The 18,101-nt window shown below is 44.7% G+C and overlaps 1 protein-coding gene across 1 annotated transcript in view; it reads right to left on the reverse strand.

Annotated features, from left to right (window-relative positions):
* Positions 1-1,567: 1,567 nt before the first annotated feature.
* The window catches only part of LOC115314707 (Fanconi anemia group D2 protein), a 36,648-nt gene continuing 20,114 nt past the window's right edge, over positions 1,568-18,101 (reverse strand). The window contains exons 26-42 of the mRNA XM_042286887.1: positions 16,130-16,238; positions 15,819-15,918; positions 14,681-14,777; positions 13,459-13,599; positions 12,897-13,010; positions 8,739-8,867; positions 8,252-8,370; positions 8,014-8,127; positions 6,929-7,174; positions 5,572-5,709; positions 5,102-5,192; positions 4,819-4,890; positions 4,674-4,712; positions 3,740-3,889; positions 3,116-3,262; positions 2,491-2,574; positions 1,568-1,683 (exon numbers count right to left, since the gene is read on the reverse strand). Of these exons, the coding sequence (XP_042142821.1) occupies positions 1,612-1,683; positions 2,491-2,574; positions 3,116-3,262; positions 3,740-3,889; positions 4,674-4,712; positions 4,819-4,890; positions 5,102-5,192; positions 5,572-5,709; positions 6,929-7,174; positions 8,014-8,127; positions 8,252-8,370; positions 8,739-8,867; positions 12,897-13,010; positions 13,459-13,599; positions 14,681-14,777; positions 15,819-15,918; positions 16,130-16,238 (1,962 nt within the window). The 3' untranslated portion in view covers positions 1,568-1,611. The remainder of the gene's footprint in view (positions 1,684-2,490; positions 2,575-3,115; positions 3,263-3,739; positions 3,890-4,673; positions 4,713-4,818; positions 4,891-5,101; positions 5,193-5,571; positions 5,710-6,928; positions 7,175-8,013; positions 8,128-8,251; positions 8,371-8,738; positions 8,868-12,896; positions 13,011-13,458; positions 13,600-14,680; positions 14,778-15,818; positions 15,919-16,129; positions 16,239-18,101) is intronic.

The following is an 18,101-nucleotide window of genomic DNA, read 5'->3' on the forward strand; positions in this document are numbered from 1 at the left end:
TTGCCGCATGCCTCGCCGGTGCTACCGGCGCCGCATCCTCGGGCAGCCTGGGAACGTTGGAAGGCCTGTCCCCGTTAAGTAACCTATCAAGCGCTCGCGTTTGCGCATAATTTTTTTTTTTAACCACAATTTTTTTGCGAAGTTGTTTTTTAGAGTTGATTTATTTATTGCCTTCTATGGCAATGGCACTTCGTTATAGACTTAGACTTCGTTATATAGAGACTAAAAATACATGGGGTCTATGGGCAAGAAATTATGAAAAATAAAATACTTCGTTAAATCGAAGATTTCGTTACATTGAAGTTCGTTATATCGAGGTTCGACTGTATAGGTAAACTTTCTTTTTTTTAAAGAACAGATAAAGTTTGGGAAAAGTATGAAACAAACCTTTATTCGCAGCACGATGCCAAAAACTTAATCACCCTCAGAACTTCCGGACATGTCATCATAAGCTTCGTCGACACCCTCACAAATTCGCAACAATACCTCGCTGACACCGTTGCAAAACGGCGACAAGAAGAAACCCAAGAAGGTGGAGACGAATGAAGCGACGAATGACCAAATATTAAGGCGCGAGCACCGCTGCGAGCCGCCACTAGCCGCTGTGAGCAACAAGAAGCGAAATCTCAGTTTCCTATTGCTGCGCGTCTGCGAGGGGGAGAGGGATGGAGGGGAGGGGAGGGCGCAAAGCCGGCTGGGTGACTCGTTAGCTCTGTGTGCTCGGTAGGATCGCGAAATTTGGCTACAAATGTGGGTCGAAATTCTCTTGTCACGATTGTAGGTCGACCCTTTATTTTTGACATTTCCGGAAAAAAAAAAAAAGGCTGACCTATTTTTGAATACAATACTAATAGCATTTCACATTACAATGCTGGTAATTTGGCAAAAAAGATGCTCTGAACTAGTCACGCGGAGAGCAAGATAATGGAACCCTCCTCGTCACGACCCTATTGCACATTACGCTAGCAGTTGAGTTCGAAGCTACACACAAAAAACTATCTGTATACTGACTTAGAAGGCCTGCAGCACTATCAGAGAAAGCTCAATTATTATTGAGACTTAAGCGACTGTTAAATTTGTGTCGTCACTCCCCACTTGATTAGCTGTTGCCAAATTACCTAATGCCGATTTCAGCGCCAAACGTATACGCGTTTTGCGACAAAAGGCAAAATCAAGCATGGCCGAAACCACTGGATCGGCTGGTTGAGCGGGCAGTTTTTAGGCATTTAATAATAATTCGCAAAATAAATGACTACAAGTGGTTTTCTTTCTATTTCACTCAACACTACCGCTATCGGTGCTAACTCAGCAATCGTTTTCCAACCAACTGGGGAGTAACGACACAAATCGAACAGCCGCTGAAGTGCCGCTTGTTCAAATAATAGCCTTGATGATAACTCTGCTTTTTTCCATGAACAGCACTGGAGGTTTTCGGAGCCAAGCGCTTGCACGGAGCTTTTTTGTATCATTTGCAACTAAGCTTTCTCGCACATCGAGTCTTTCTCGATGTAAACATTAAACATTTGCGTATGAGAGGCACTCAGTAACACATAGATTCGCGGTAGAAAATAATAAAATGGCTTACTACTGGGGATCGGGAATCAGTCCACTTCAGTAGTCCTCGCTGGCGTCCTGGGCAGTTCCGTCGTCTGCTGTGCTTTTGCCGCTGACGATGCTGGCGTCCTGAGACAACGAAGGAAACCCATAAACTGTGAAGGACCCCGAGGAACTGGTGGATGGATGGATGATATTGACTATGCTCTTTATAACAGGCAGTATCTTGCACCACCTAGCCTGAAGAAATTTTTTTTTTTTTCCCCCACTTAAATATCTAATTTCTTCCCTCTACATCCCTGCAACCATCACCGGGCCGGGGGAGTGAACCACCAGCAGGAATTCGCAAAGGTTTCTATGTTGAAGAAGTGTGATCAAACTGTATACTGTATCCCAATGTGCAGAAAACAATATGGTCGTGTCACATATGTATTTGAGTTATCAAAGAAAATTGGCAGCAACCTTTATCTGCAAAAACCTTGCAGGTCAATCGTTGAAATGCATTTAGAAGAGGCTACATTTTTGTCAGTTTCCCCACTAAATTTAGCGCAAAAACCGACTCGGTACACAGGTCACGCGACATCAATCTCCCTGCTAAATCTAGCGGGAAATTGAATTGGTGTTTCGGTCACGCGACGTCAAAATCCCCGCCAAATTTAATATGGAGACTGAGTTGGTGCATAGGCTGCGCAAAATCAGATCGCACAATTTTCCTGCCAGATTTAGTAGGAAATGTACAGACGGATGAACAAATTTTTGGGATTGGCAAGTTCCACTAAAAAGGCATTCCACGCTTTAGTAATCAGACTACAAAATTAAGTAATATTCCGATACGAGCAAGGCTTTATGGCCAGTCGATACCTTGCAAAAACCCCGACGCTTCAGAATAAACAAAATGCGTTGTGCATTGCGGTAACCAAATATCGAGCCTCTCACCGATTCGTGGCCACTCCTGGCGTCATCGGACTGTGCTTCGTCCACGGAATCCGCCGCTGTGGTTTGCGACAGAATCTCGGCTCCCTGCAAGTTACAGAGTCCAGTCTTTCATTCAGCTATGAGAGAATGCCCCACTTATTGAAATAAAATAATCGAGTCACACTGATGCATCAATCGAGTCTTGAATAGTCTGCTCGAAGAGCTTCGGTCACGTGCGTGCAATCAAACTTCAACGAAGCACGGAAGCAAATTTCAAAACTGATAACTAAATATATAACGGGCATATTTAAGAGAACCAACGGCATAGCACAGAAGTGATGGGACAACACGCAGAAGACAAATAACGTGAGAAAAAAAGGCATGCCTGGGCATGCAAGAAAATACCAAAATATACAAAGAGTGCACTCACTATATGCTTCGTTTAGGACTGACCGTGGCATAACATTATGCAATGACAGAAATTACAAAAAACAAACAACCAAACTCTAAATTCTATATCTGGAACACAGTGCATAGCACCCTATGGCATTGCTCCTACAACGCAGCTGTGCAACGCAAGGAACTAGTAATGATCGGACAGCCTTTAAGTGGCGACCGTGGGTGGGCAACCAAAATCAAAGCTCACCTTGAGGTCCCTGTTCTTGAGGTTGCCGACCCAGAATGCATCCTGGCAACGGTTGTTGGTCAGCATGGCCTTGACGCGGAACACAAAGAGCTCCAACGTCTTGCGGACCGCCGGAACTTGTCCGGTGAGGCCGACGTCCTTCACAACCTAGACACCATTGGAGCAAACCGGAAGCTGATGAAACCGGAAGCCGACGAAAGCAGAACAGTGATGCCTAAAACTGGATTCCTCATTATGCCATTTTTTCTTTTTTAAGCTTGGAAAATACAAAGCACTTTTTTAATATTGAACCTTAGTTGCAAACCAACCCTGCTGAACTCTACGTGTCAAACAAACAAAAATTTAGGCTTCCCTCAATAAACAAAACCACAAAGGATATTACCTCAGAACAGTTGTCTTTACTTAGTTTCAAGCTTGGAAAAATCTCCTAAAGGCTGCAGAGTAGCAGCCGGCATGTTGCTAAGAGACTTATTAGCTTGTTTTCACGGCTCGGCATCTTCAGCTGTGGTCCTGTCGTTCGCAAAATACATCCAACCTTGTCTAACCAACATACTCTCATTCTGTTACGAAACTGTCTTGGTCACCGGAGGTCTCACAATGGCAGAGTTCAGCAGTGGCATTCACCTTGGAATGGCTGCAGATATGCTGCAGGTAGCGCGTGCTCTGCTGGAGGTTCTTGAGAAGGCCCTGGACATCTCCATGCTGCGACTTGAACAGCGAGTCCAGCAAAGGCATGCCGTTGCGCAGGAACGATTCCAGGAACTGGCGTCCAAACTGGGACGTTGTTCAAACATTTTTTTTAAACCTGGGTAATGCTGAACGACGAGACTTTCAGCCGACGACAACCGACATAGCGAAGCTTTGCCATTACTCCAAGGTCAAACGAACTGGACACAGTATACTAACGCAAGAACTGTGAGACAGTCTAGCACATACAGTTGAACCCAATTACAACAGCACCATCTACAATAAACGAGTATTATATATCGTGGACATACTCTGCGAGGCATTAGATTGTGTCCATACAGTTTGGAAATGTCTCGATTGCATAATTTAATTACCTTATAAAAGTTGCATGGAGACATGTGTTTGAGACCATGCAAGGAAACATCTTAAATTCTCCAGGCCTTGAAATCTATACTTCTCTAGTTGCAATCAGTGGGTCATTGGTGCAGAAAGAGAGAATAGCTGTCATGCTCATGGACTTGCAACTTTGTAGTGAATGGAGCTGTGTCCTGCTGTGTTATTGACACAAACCAATGATGACACGACCCAACTCTGATAGGAATCTGTCATACTCAATGCCAATTAACCCGCAAAATCGTCAGGAAAGCTGGAAATATTTCCCTTCCTCTCTTTGCCTGTCAACAGGAGAACCACTTTTACACAAACTTTTGAGGGAAAAAATTACATTCGAGGAGTATGGTAAGATTTGACTCACTTGCCTATAGCCAACAAGGGGATAACGGCTGGAGTAACAATATCTGGTGAATCTCACGTTTTGGTCAGGTTTCTCTATTAGTATCATGAATATAAAATACAAAAACGTGAGGTTTACCTTCAGGCACACGGACAGATTGTTTCGCACCGAGGATTTCTGAAAAGGAAGAGAGAATGGTGTCGACATTCCTCGCAAAATTAAGTCCCGTTTTAGGAGATTGCACAATTATAAAACTACTCACAGCCGCAATCAGTGATCTCACCTTGACAACACTGACGAGCTTCTGAAAGACTGTAATGGCCAGAGACCATTTCTCGAGATGCTTCAGCTTTTCCTGGAACGCGGAACAATGCAGACATCAAATTGACGACACACTTATTCTAAGCTAGCTGATAAAAGAAAGCTCACAAGTCCCACCACCGAGACTTGTCGGCCGTTCAATGGTGCCAGTTAAAGATGGGCTGTTACGTGCGTTCACTCCAGTTGAAAGAGATTGGCTCAAAACTGGAACTTTAAACGACAGCAGCCACTCTCCACACACATACCTCTTGGTCACTGGGAACTTTCATGGACAAGTCCCTCACGGCCTCCGTCAGGTTGGAAAACATGGTTTTGTAGTATGCGTTCAGCGTGGATCTGCGGCCAAACGCAGAAAAGCAGCAGGTAAGCATAGCAATAGGAGATACATTAGAATGACAGTTTCTTTTACTCATCTATCAACAGGCTACAACAACCAAGATACAGGGCACGGGTCCCAACAGAAACAACAAATTTTGTACAAACAAGATCCCAACAGCCGTTATTATTGCACATTCCTAAAGCCGAGAAAAAGCATTCGCAACGAGGAAATGCGACCAAACAAACTAGATCCTAACAGATGGCTAAAAGTTTTGTCTTTCACTGCAGTCGCTCGGTGCTAGTGGCCTTCGTGCCTCTGTCAAGCGACTGGTTCGCCTTTTGCACCAAGGACAATCCTTGTAAAAATAAATTCAATTGAACCGAAACAGGTTCTCACTTGTCCAGTGTCGGAAAAGACTTGGGCTGTTCCCCCGCTGCCTCTTCCGACGTTCCGTCTTCCAGGACGTTTGGGAGGCAGTCCGTCGCAATCTCGTGCAGGCTGGACAGGACGCACTCCGACTCGGACAGGAACGTGCTAAAACGAGAAAACGGGCTCAAACGCTGTCTTCCACAAATCGGCGGTGCTACCACGAATTCAACTTTAAAGGAAAGGCAGGAGGTCTGAAACTGACAGTTTTGCTGTAAATAAATTAGTAATGCATTATTTCGACTTAGCGGTTTCGGTTTCGACCACTGGGAGCAAAGATCTTGCTACAGCGTCACAGTTTTTGGGGCTCGTGTGGCCGCCACCGTAGTTGCTGCGCTTCCTGGTCTGCAACGCTATTCCTAGATCCCGGCTCCCAGCCGTCAAAACTGAAACGACTTAACAAATAATTAATTATATTTACAAAGCCCCGACGCATTCTATAGGCCAGTGCAAATATTGGATTTTGAGTTTAAAGCGAATTCAAAGCGAATAGTGGTTTTGGCCAAATATTTTCTAACTGAATATCGAAGTCTCGAAGTCTTTCACTACCGTGCACCATGCTTGAACAAAAATTCAGCTGAACTCATAAAGGTTGTTCCTAACCTTGCACTTGTCCACTTCTAAGCTCAGTTAATTTCAACAGAACTATATGAACTGTGGCATGTACGATTTGTCGCAGCTATTCTAATCGAGGGGATTTATAAGTCTGCTTGCTATATATGCAAATATTCGTATTTCTATTCCGAATTCGACCCAAAAAAATAAAAGAAAACGCGCAAATGATTAATGCGGGCTTCTCAAGAGATCGCTGCCTAGCATATGTATACTCGCGAATAATCGTGGAAGGTTAGCCCCGTTGAGTGCACTGCGGAAAAGCAATACCTGCGGAGCCCGCTAGCTTCGTGGGACTTGCTTCCCCTCGGTGCACAGGTTCTCGGTGAGAAGCACACTCAACGGGGCTAGCCCACCCCGATCAACACTAAGAAAAGTATGAATATTGCAGTTCATCCTGAAGCGTATATCGAATAGCATATTATTAGAAACTACCATTAGAAAATTTGAATATTTGCACAACAGCAGACTGTTTTATGCTGCGTTTCGTAAGTACTGTGACGCTATGCATATGCCACTTAAAGCAGAGGTTCTGAAACTTTTCAAATTTAACAAACCTCTATTCGCCTAGGGCTGTGCAAATAAAGTGAAGGAACCGGTGCTCTAACCAAATTTGTCGCCAGGTGGCACCAATTATTTCGAAAATGGTGAAGTGAAGTGAAAAGCAGAATTCGCGTAGTTCGACGTCCCTTCTCCTCTGAGAGCTGTCCCCCACCTGAGCATGAACTGTAAGGACTCGTTGAACTGGCTTCCGCGGGGTCGCTGGGGGGCCGCGTTGGGGGTGGGGCGGCACAGCCAATCGCGGCGCAGGAAGCCGTCGGCGACGCCACGGACGTCCCTCACGTCCGATGCCCGCAGTTCAGCCCGGTCGGCCACCGTGCAGAGCAGACGCAGGAGCGACGTGGCGCCGTCCGGCTCTGTCACGGACTCCGCAAACTTGGCGAAGTACGAAAACGTGCGTCTGCAAGGCGCGGGGATCGAGGAAGTTCGTTTGCGAAATGACGTTTGTGCATCGTTTGCGACGCGCCAAGTAGGACAAACAAACTCATTTACAGGACGGTCGTGCCTCGGTAATACGGAGGCCACCGTTCCTCAGAAAATACGTCCGTCATAGCAAATCGGGGTCAAGGTAACAAATATTAAACAACAGCTTGGCCACAAACGACCCTTCAAAGGGAGTTCCGGCAGTTTCTTAAGCCACCCAAACTGAAGACATCTTCGGAACACCCCGGCTTTATTCGTCCCAGAATGACGCCTATTATCTCTAAATTCAAGATAGCCATTGAGAAAATGGCAAATGAGCGCAATGCCAAAACCGACATTCATATTTTCCCACGCTCTCCAGCAGAGTCACGTCACACATTTTATGAACTGCCAGGCAGTCTTAAAATTGCGGTATTTCGAGCGTGCTTTCCTTTTGTTTTTCTAATGCGAGCTTCCTTTGACATCCATTTCCCTCGACTACATTTTTTTGTAACTGGTCGCAAACAAGTTGTATAGTGCACTCATATTGCCCTATATTACAACATCTGGCACCAGGTATTCAGCACAGCCAGTAGAGCTCCTTGGCCCTCTCAGATCAAATATGAGACTTCAATAACTTTGTGACAAAAAACCATTGTGACTCGTGATTAGGGTTACTGGTTCAGATGAGTCTATTAATGTGTCAAACCAATTTCGAGAAAAATCAGCGACCACCAGAAATTTCGCGAGGCTATCAACCAAAAGGTTGGCACAAGGCTGGCTTTGAGTCGGTTTTGAAAACGGAAACAAAGGACTTCGGTGTAAATTTCCACTCACTTCCCCAACTCGAACACGTGGACCTGCGTGAGCTGCGTCGTTCCGATTCGGCCAGAGATGGAACGGAACGCCTCCCGCAGTAGGTCCCGTCCGACCGCGGTTTCAAAACCGTTCCTGTTGAAAAAGCATGTCACCCACCTGTCGCTGCCGGAACAAACTCGGCACGTACGCAAAACACGCAGGCCGGCAACCGCGTGGCTGCGACGACAATTGTACGAAGTGCAAGATGCTCGCTCACCACGAGAACAAGGAGTTGAAGCAGGACAGCAGCAGCGTCATGCAGGAAGCAATTTCCTTGGCTCCCACGGTGAACATGCCGGCAGCGTCCACCATCCCGTCGTTTTGAGAGATCACGTGCTGTTGAGGACGCGGTCAGACGGCGTAACCTTACCGTAATACTCGTCTTTGACTCGAGCTTTCGGTGGCTCCACTAAAGAGCCCTAAACAGGAACCTTAGTGAACAATTGTAGCGTAGCATAGAGGCAAAAATAAGCTATGGTTTTTTCTGTACTCGGGTCGGAAAGTATTCACTAATGCACAGATTACCTTCAAAAGTGATGTGTTAATTGACGCAGACGTACTATGCCTGCCTCTTAACCGCCGTTCGACTTCTGGCCTCCTGCCCATTACCGCAGACTCGGCTTAGACGGGAAACGAAGCAGTCGTGTGAATGCTTGCGGCGGCCGCAACAATGTGCCCATTTCACCGTCGAGGTCCTGACGTACCTGGAAGTAGGCGCTGGCATCTTCCAGAAGCGAGCAGAGATGGGGCACGATGCCCACGGCAAACTTTGCGACGTCGGACTCGGGGTAGAGCGAGAGGTTTGAGAATCCAATGTCCCGCGATCCCTTGGCCTGCGCCATTCAGAGTCACACGCGCCAACGATCAAATTTTGGAAGTTTGCATTCCATGTAATTTTTAATTGCAATTTACTAGTAATTGTAAGTCATTTACTCGTAAATTTTGTTTTATTTTGTGATTATGTTGCGATAACGAGTGTTTTATTTTTTCAGGATTACCGTATTTACTCGCAGAATGAACGCACTTTTTTTTCCGAAAAATCGATGCAAAGTTGAGGGGGGCGTTCATTATGCGAAGTAAAATTTTTCCGTCCGTATTTACTCGGATAATGAACGTATCTTTTAGCCTGAAAAATCGAAGTAACTTCTTATATCTTTGCGCGCGGCGCCCGACCCTGTAACCAAACTAAGCTGTGCAAAAAACAAATCTTTTTTTTTTTGTTTCTTAAAAAAAAAATTATTTTTCTTTTTCTTTTAGTTCCTTGGTTTTTTTTGTTTTTTTTTGCCCCCTTTCGCAAGCTGTTTTGTTTGCTTAGGCGTTGCTTAGGCAAGGGCTCCCCGCTTATCTTTCTAATCTCCTTGCGCGCGGCGCGCGACACGCACGACCCCCCCCCCCCCCCCCCTTCCCCCCGTAACCAGACTGCGCTGTGCAAAAAAAAAAATAAAAGGAAAAAAGAAAAAAAAGCTCCTCTTTGTTTTTGTTTTCTCTTAGTTCCGTGGGTTTTTTTTTTCTCTCTCTTTTTGCCGCCTTTCCCAAGCTGTTTCGTTTGCTTAGAGGGCTTCCCCGCTCCTCTTTCTTACCTCCTTGCGCGACCCCCCCAACCTAACTGCGCTGTGTAAAAAAAAAAAAAAAGCTCCTCTTTGTTTTTGTTTTTTTTTTAGTTCCGTGGTTTTTTTTTTTTTTTTTTTTTTTTTGCCGCCTTTCGCAAGTTGTTTCGTTCGCTTAGAGCGCTTCTGCGCTTAAAATACTCCTTGCGCGCGGCGGCGCGCGAACCCAAAATCCAGACTGCGCTGTGCAAAAAAAAAAAAAAGCTCCTCTCCATGTTTTTTTTTCTTGCTTCCGTTGGATCTTCGCGAATTTTTTGAACGCCTTTTACAAGGCGTTTTGTTCGCCCACGCTGCCTATGCATTCGCGACCTCGCTGCACCAGAATAGAAAAGTGCGTTCATTTCGCCAGCGCGCGCGTGGGGGGTGGGGGTCAAAATTTTGACATCCGAGTTGGGGTGCGTTTATTACGCGAGTGAAAAAAAAAGTCGAAATTTTGAGAGCCGACTTGGGGGGTGCGTTCATTACGCGAGTGAGTTCATTGTGCGAGTAAATACGGTATAGAGTGCACCAGAGAGAGGACAGCTGTGGTTGTTTTGGGCCACTGAAGATAAAGACTTATAATTATTATTCCATCAAAAGACTGAGGATTAGGGAAGTCAAGTGAAGTGAAGTCACGATGCCACATGATGTGACATCACAATGTCACGTGACTCAACATTATGATGTTGTGCAACATCACAATGTCATGTTACGATGTTACATGGCTCGATGTTATGTTATTGTGTCACATGACTTCATGCAATGTCATTAAGTCACGTGACTTAAGGTTACGTCACGTGGCATCACAGTGTCATGCGGTGTCAGCCACGTCACACTCCATCGAGGCTACATCTGAGCAGAAACACAGGAACCATAATAACTGACCTTCAACAGATCTGGTTACAGCGGACTTTCGATTATAACACACCAACTTGTGAAGTTTGGTTAACCTTCTTATTGATCTTCCATTGAACTAACTTTGCTTATTACAAACTCTGTTACAAGTTATAACATACATACGGATATAATGGACTATATTAGGAAGTCTGAAAGTACATCACCATTCCATTATAGCAGACTTTTTGACAGCAGTCATTATTTTGGACAAAACGTAGCTTTGGTTCGGTAGCAGGAACCGCTGCCATTGCACTCGGCGCCAAGCGAGCCTCGTATGACTGAGAGTGTGCAGTGATCACGATCATCAGTACAGCTGAATAAAAAAATCCCTTCCTTTCAAAGATCAGAAGTTTCAACAAACCATTCTTTTCCAGTATGCACCCTCATTCCGTCAGTCTCAATGGTTACAACAGACTCCAGTTAAAATCTACCTCAAAGTCTTTAAAAAGAGTGTCTGTTCTCTTCATACTCCTTTTACAACCGACCAAAATCTTCATCACTATCAAGGTCTGTTATAATTAGGCCGTATACTTTCCGGTTTTAACCGAAAAACGGCAATAAGCATCCGCCAGTGTAGAAAATAAAAAATCGGTTAAAACTGAAAAAATCATTAGTTTTTAAATATTTTCGTGCAAGCAGCAGTTTTTTTTTTTTTTTTTTTTTTTTTTCCCATTGAAAAAGTTATAGATGTAGATGTTCATCAGACTCATTTTTTGCTCTCCTCATTTGTGGACCCTATTTGGGTGGTTTCAAGTAACTTTTACAATGTTCGGGTCGAAGCTTGTCCGAGGGGGGGTTGACATTGGTGTTTCTTCACACTTCGTTTCAGCTTATGTCCAGACGCAGGCGACGCTGCAAGCTAATGGGGTCAACCAAGGAGCGTCAAAAGTACAAGTCAATGGACCTTTTCTGTTTGTTGTTGGTTCAGAGATATTAGAACACGTACACCATGATGGTGCACTTTTGGTACTGTCTGGTTGCTCCCATTAGCATATATTACAGTGTTACATCTGACAGTGTTGTCAGATGTAAATTAAATATAAATTATCAGACGTAAATAAAAGTTTAACCACTTCACGTCTTCATTGTTTGTTTCTAGTTGCAATTCTTTTTTGTCGATAAAAGCAGTTTAAAGCGTCTGCACGAGACGATTCGCCGAAATACACCGGTGTTTTGGAAATAGATAAACACCGAGAAGCATCTGCCGATTTTTTACATAAATAAACACCGGAAAGTAGTAGACTCTCATTAATTCAAACTCCAGGAAGTCACAGATTTTAGTTTGAATTATCAGAAATTCATCTAAATATGATACTAGACAACATTACGATTTGTTACATGGATAGCTACACATACAAAGCAGATTTCGGCCAGTTTCCTCTACACAGGCCTAATTATAAGCAAGTACAGGCATAACACATTGGTGAAAGAACTGTGACGTTAAGTTTATTCATCCGGCAAAAAAGTTGTCGATTGTGGACTGTTTAGTCAGCACATGAGATCTCAAAACAAAATTTTCAATACCAGCCAACGCAAGTAGCTCTTTACGGGACTCTTCCTTTGAAGACAGAAACTTTAGGAGCCGAGCGATGTGCTCAAAGGCCTCTGCGGCTGTGACAGTTGGTAGTGGGTCATCCCCTTCTTCATCCTCATCTTCACTCTCACTGCTGCACTGTGCTGGCATTACTTTCTTATGTCCTCTAATGAGTCATCACGACAAACACACATCGTCATCAAGACTAGCACGCCAGCTCGGCGTTCACATTATGTGCTTCAAGGCCAGAAAGCATGATGCCAGTGAGCTGTTTCTCATCCTCGATGTCGTCTTAGTCATCATTGCTAGTCTTGAAGCACATAATGTGAACGCCGTTTTCCGCTAATGTGTGCCCGCTTGAGCCCCGTTGAGTGCGCTTCTTTCCGAGCACCGGTGCACTGCGGAGAAGCAACATTTGCAAAAACAAGGTATTCCTTCTTTGCGGTGCACCGGTGCTCGGAAAGAAGCGCACTCAACGGGGTCGCGAGAACAAAAAAAGTATGAATTAAGAGAAAACACCGTACGAATTAAGCGGCTTATAAATACATTAAAAACATAGCAGGACAACCAAAATTTTCAGATCTGTTTGAATTAACCGGAAGTACGAAATATCCGAGTTTGAATTAAAGCGAACCTACTGTATATAGTCTAGTTCTAACGAGTTTATACGATAAATACTACGCATTAGAAAAAAACGTTATGAGGAACACTTACGAGAAAACTGCCCCCTCTAAATGTCAGCAAGTTTGTAACGAGACACTCAACTAACAAACATATTTTGCACAACAGAAACGGATATTGCTTATAAGTCAAGCAAGCCAAGTGCGAAAGGAGTCAAAATGCACCTTGAATGCAGAGAAGCGCTTGGGAGCACTTGAGGGCAGAGCACGGTCCAACTTCCTCCAGAGGTCGTCGAGCAAAAAGAGAAGCTCCGAAGTCGTCAGCTTTGACGACGGTGCCTGAAAGAGATGAGTCACAAATTGAATGTTTCATCCCATACCCTGTCCCCAGAGTGTGATATTATGATGACTACCGAATCAGCTATTCATCAATGGCCAATCAACTGCTGCGCTAACTTCAGTACCCGTCAGATACATACTTAGAAAAAACGAGTGCAAAAGGTGGAGAAAAAATTACCCAAACAACTCAATCTCGACAGGATACAAATTTTCATAGGTGCAAAAGGGGGTTAAAGTTTCAGAATTGTGTTCAGGGGGTCTCCAAAACTCCCAAGGAGTAGAAATTGGGAAAAATTCTTGAGCAGATAGCGGCACCCCATTAAGAAAATCTCTTAAAAATTTTCCCACCCTTAAGCGTAGAATATTCGCCTTCGCCAAAATCAACGATTCGCTCTTACTCCAGTCGCCATGCACAGCGAGCAACAGGCAGGGAACGGAAAATGCGAACCTCAGTTTCTCCGCACTCCAGTCCGACGCCGAGGACCTCGAACACGTCCAGGTCCAGCTCCCGCAGGAAGGGCCTCCAAGACGCAGAGGTCGCACTGCCCTTTCCGACCTCAGAGTCCAGATCCTCGCCAGAACTGTCTGCCTGCCATGTTCGCCGAGGGAAACTTCGGTCAAACTCATGCAATCGCTTACTCGGCACTCGTTTCGTCTCTACATTTTTCCCGCCAAACCACTAATGCCTGAAACGTGCGAGCCGATGTACCGGTATATAGTCTCTTGCCGGTTCAGAATAGAGGGGGAGGGGGGGCTTGTTTCGCTATTTTTATTCTGCAACAAACTATGCATAGAGCTTCCCACTGCTCGGTCGTTTTCTGGAAGGAATAATGTTATTGCTGAAAGTTTTTTTTTTTTATTGTTAATCTTTTTTCGATTTTGTGCATTGCTCTTCTGTGCGATTTGTTTGTATGGACGTTCTTACTTTTATGCTCGATGGGCAATGTAGGCAACAAATAAACAATGAACGGTCCCCGCCAGAATGCTAGAAGGAGCCAGTGTCACGAACTGCGATGTTTCGGGTCACTCATCGTGCGTCTCTCAACACTATTCTGCTTCGCGAAATAGATTGCATGCCGGCAGCAATGTGCCACATAAAAGCTTGTGGCATATTCAACGCGTAAAACTAAGGAAAAGAAAAGAAATGCCTTTTATTTCAGTAACATTTCCAGCTGTCTCTATATAAGCTGGCTAATGCACGAGCAAACGCCGCTTCACACTGTGCTAGGCAGTTTAGAAGGTAGAGAAGTAAAGTAGACGATAGAATTGAAAACCCATTGTTAATGCACATTTAAAAAACAACGGCACTATCTGTTACACACTCACAAAGATGTGCAATCTATACGTAAGAGATTGCATCGCCACAAAATACTGCCATACCAACCTTGGGTCATTTCCAAACAGTAGGCGGGCAAACAATGAAAGCAAGTAAAACAAACAAGTGACAGAACCAACGAAACTTTCAGAGATGCATTTAAAGCACTAACAAAACCGCGTCTTTCAGAAAAAGATTGCAGGGTTCCATACTGCACAAACAGTTCACAGGTGGATTGCAGTTTTTCTTTATTTTTGATATCACCGGTTCTAAAAGAGACAAAACTTGTGATTTCAAGTCAAACCACGTTTTGCAACTGGCAGTGAACCAAACGCCCAAAAACACTGCGACTCACGTCATCTTCAGCTTCCGCGGGGGACGTCGCCTTTTTCGAAGGACCGGCCTCGTCATCCGAGTCGTCGTCGTCCGACATCACTTTGCGTTTCTTTCCCCTAGGTTTGGATGGTTTTAAATTTATTTAAGTGCGAGTCATGTCAAAGCGAAAACAAATAAGGCAGTGACATTCTCCTGACCTTGCTAATCTGTGCTGAGAACCCTCAAGCCTCATTCCCATCATCTCTTCTGTACACCCCACAAGTCCGGGCCAACAGTGAATCTACAACGGGCCATTCCCATTTCGATTCTAGCAATATTACGCCACATTGCACCAGGACATGAAGGACTAAATTTCCCTTTTATCTTATATTTGGTTTAGCACAAAATAAACACCAACAGCAAAAGGCTAACTTCTCTACACTGCAGTAAGGCGATGCGGCAAAGTTGACGCGGCGAGTCCCCTAGGCAAGCACCCGGATCCATAGGTTCCTACATACCTCGTAATGAATATCTCGTGCTCACACGGCGGGCACAGATTAGATATCCACACTCTTGGAGAGCACATTACAACCTCCATCTATACTACTAAAAACACCTAAAAAAATCTTCACTAGTGACACAGAGCTGCCTGTGTCACTAACCAAAGCATACTTGTTTTACATCCTTATACCCATATCTTTACTAGTCTGTTAGTCTATAGAGGTCTTACCACCTGCGCATTATGCACTAGTGGTCTGTTCCAGATCTCGCACGGTTCTAATTGGCTTTTTTGTCTATTTATTGACAGCACGACGCACAACATTGCTATGTCTGTGGCAGAGTTGGCAGCGCATGCGGCCAACGCACGGAGGTACAGGATTCAATCCTTACCGGCTCAGATCTTCGTTTTACCAATCGGTGCTCCTATAGAACTTCCAGTTTATTTGCGGCAAGTATGGCACGTTCTGCGTTGGAACTTTCCTGGTCACGGTGTGTGCACAAAAGCAGACTTAGCGTGCTGCTTCTAGACAATCACCCTTTCAAAGCCGTCACAAGACGCAGAGATTCCTCGTTGTTTCAGTAACTGGCACAAGCTAGCCTTACTAAATATTTTTAATTCGCGACAATATCCAATTACGAAAAATGAGTGCGGGCCCAACGAAAATACGAGAACTCACTTGCGCCCCCTTTTGGCAGGCGGCTGTGACACCGAAGGCGGCTTGGTGTCCTCGTCCTCGGTGTCAAACACCGAGAGGGGAGGGATGTATCCCGGGACACCTGACGGAAAAGGTTGTAGTCACGAGATGTTAAAAAAGGAAAAAAAAAAAGTTATATTCGACATTGCACATTCTGCAGAAAAGCTGACGTTTGTTCACAAACAGTGTGCAGCCGCACTAAAGCAAACTGTCCTATCTAATCAATCTAACGAGGAACAAAGGAACGAGAAAGGGCTTTTGAAAAGGCAGACGACGTGTGGAAAGTTGCAAACCCTGGAGCCATTTCTCGAGGCCCTTCTGAAGCTCGACGATCCGACGAATTCTGTCAATAACCTTCGCCCTTGGGTCTTCGCTCCGAAGGCCACAGAAGCCGTTCACAAGCTGGAGACAAGAGGTAATAAAAATTAACACTAAAATTTAAAAAAAGAGAGAAAAACTGATGTTAGCATTAGGCATATGTTAAATGTGCAGCAACTTCAGCAACCGCAGGACAGTGTTGAAAGATAGTGCGGGCTAAAGTAGTGTAAATATGTATACGTTTTTGATGTTTGCATTGTTTCACCTTCTTCTGAAATGGCCTTCAAGTGAAGGCTAACAGTTTTGTTAAATAAATAATAAATTTGGTGTTTCTCGAAACTAACCGTTTCTGCAAACCTTGGAGCATTTCGAGGGGTAGTGAATTTCACGAAAACGAAGTGAAACTTCTATTTCGCAAAGTGTAAAGTTCTCAAATAATGAAAATAGCACCACAACGGAAATTCACAAACCGTGAAACACGAGAATACCGAGGACTTTGTTAACCCTTTGACGGTCGACTTTTTTTCCTTCAAAACATGTTTCCTAGTGGTTGGGTTCAGTTTCCAAAGGAATGGTATAAAGGAAGGTTTAATGCACAGGTTTTTTCCTTACAGGTATCTGTAGTGGGAACATGTACAGTGCTTGCAAGCCATTCAGGATTAGAAGCATCAAGCGAAAATATTGAAGGCGAAAAGTTGTCACCTTTCTTCCATTTGGTTTCGTTTTGACCTGTCCGCTTCTTGGACATTCCGGTGCTTTTAGATTCCGAACAGGAGGTGCTTTACAGAGCTTCTCCAACGGGTGGTAAGCTCTCATCCTCAGAATCCAATTCTGAGAAGCGTTTTAAAATCTGAATCGGAAAAGCCGGCACTTACCGCCAAAGCAGCCGAAATGCAAAGAGTATCGCACGTGCCAAGCTTCTAATTTCAAAGCTTTAAATAGCACCAGAAAATTTATATACTGTACGAATTTGACGCTTATAGTTCGCCAAAGAGATAACTCATAACAACACCTCCCACGTTTAGGTGAACCTAAACTGCGTTTAGGTTCACACTTTCAAATCTGTGATCACCGCGTCAAAGGGTTAAGAGGAAAGGTTTTGTTACTGGAACATCCAACTTCAAATTTAAAATCTAAATAAAAAAAAAAATATCAAGCCTAACTGCTTTATGACATGATGTCTCCAATATTACCCTCTGTGTACGACAAGTTAATTTTTCTGTAAAATCTGTCAAAATAGCACAATTTCCACAATACCAAAAAAAAGCAGGATAAAAGTAAAGAAAAATGAAAGCCGTTTACAAATCCCTGTAACGCTGAATTGGAGCGCAGCTCTTGAGGAAGAGGAGGGAAGGGTACTGAGGGGGGTCACGTCACCTGCGGGTAGTCACGTGACCCCGGGGGGGTCACGTGATCTCGGGGGAGGGGATCACGTGATCTTGGGGGGAAGGGGGGGGGGGGGTCACGTGACCTCGGGGGTCACGTGACGCCCCATCCCCCCCCGGTTACGCCGACGCCGACGGAGACGCCGACGCTGCTCAGGCTGGAAACGGGCCCCTAAGAGCTGCGCTCTAAAAAAAGGAAACAAGTTAATTTATCACCTCCCCTCGTAGAAATGGTTAGACATAACGAGTTTTAGGGGGAGTCCCTAAGGTGGACAAGATTCACGCATCTTCTCTGCTTCTGAGACTTCCCCTAAAACTCATTATAAAAAATCATTAACGACAGATATTGTCCGTGCGGTGGCTACGATCAAGACTGGCGGCAATCGGAACATCCGTTTGCTCTACTGACTGCCAGCTCCTGGTTAGCTCAATTGGTAGAGCGCTCCGCTAGCCTTGGAGAGGTCATGGGATCGAATATTGGACCAGGCGGATTTTTTCAGCTGCCACCAGTCGGCTAGAGGGCGCGAGTTGCACTCCATGTCAGCTGGAAGTCAATTTATTC

This window comes from Ixodes scapularis, unplaced genomic scaffold, assembly GCF_016920785.2.
Source record: "Ixodes scapularis isolate PalLabHiFi unplaced genomic scaffold, ASM1692078v2 PGA_scaffold8__174_contigs__length_109621045, whole genome shotgun sequence".
Taxonomy (NCBI): Eukaryota; Metazoa; Arthropoda; class Arachnida; order Ixodida; family Ixodidae; genus Ixodes; species Ixodes scapularis.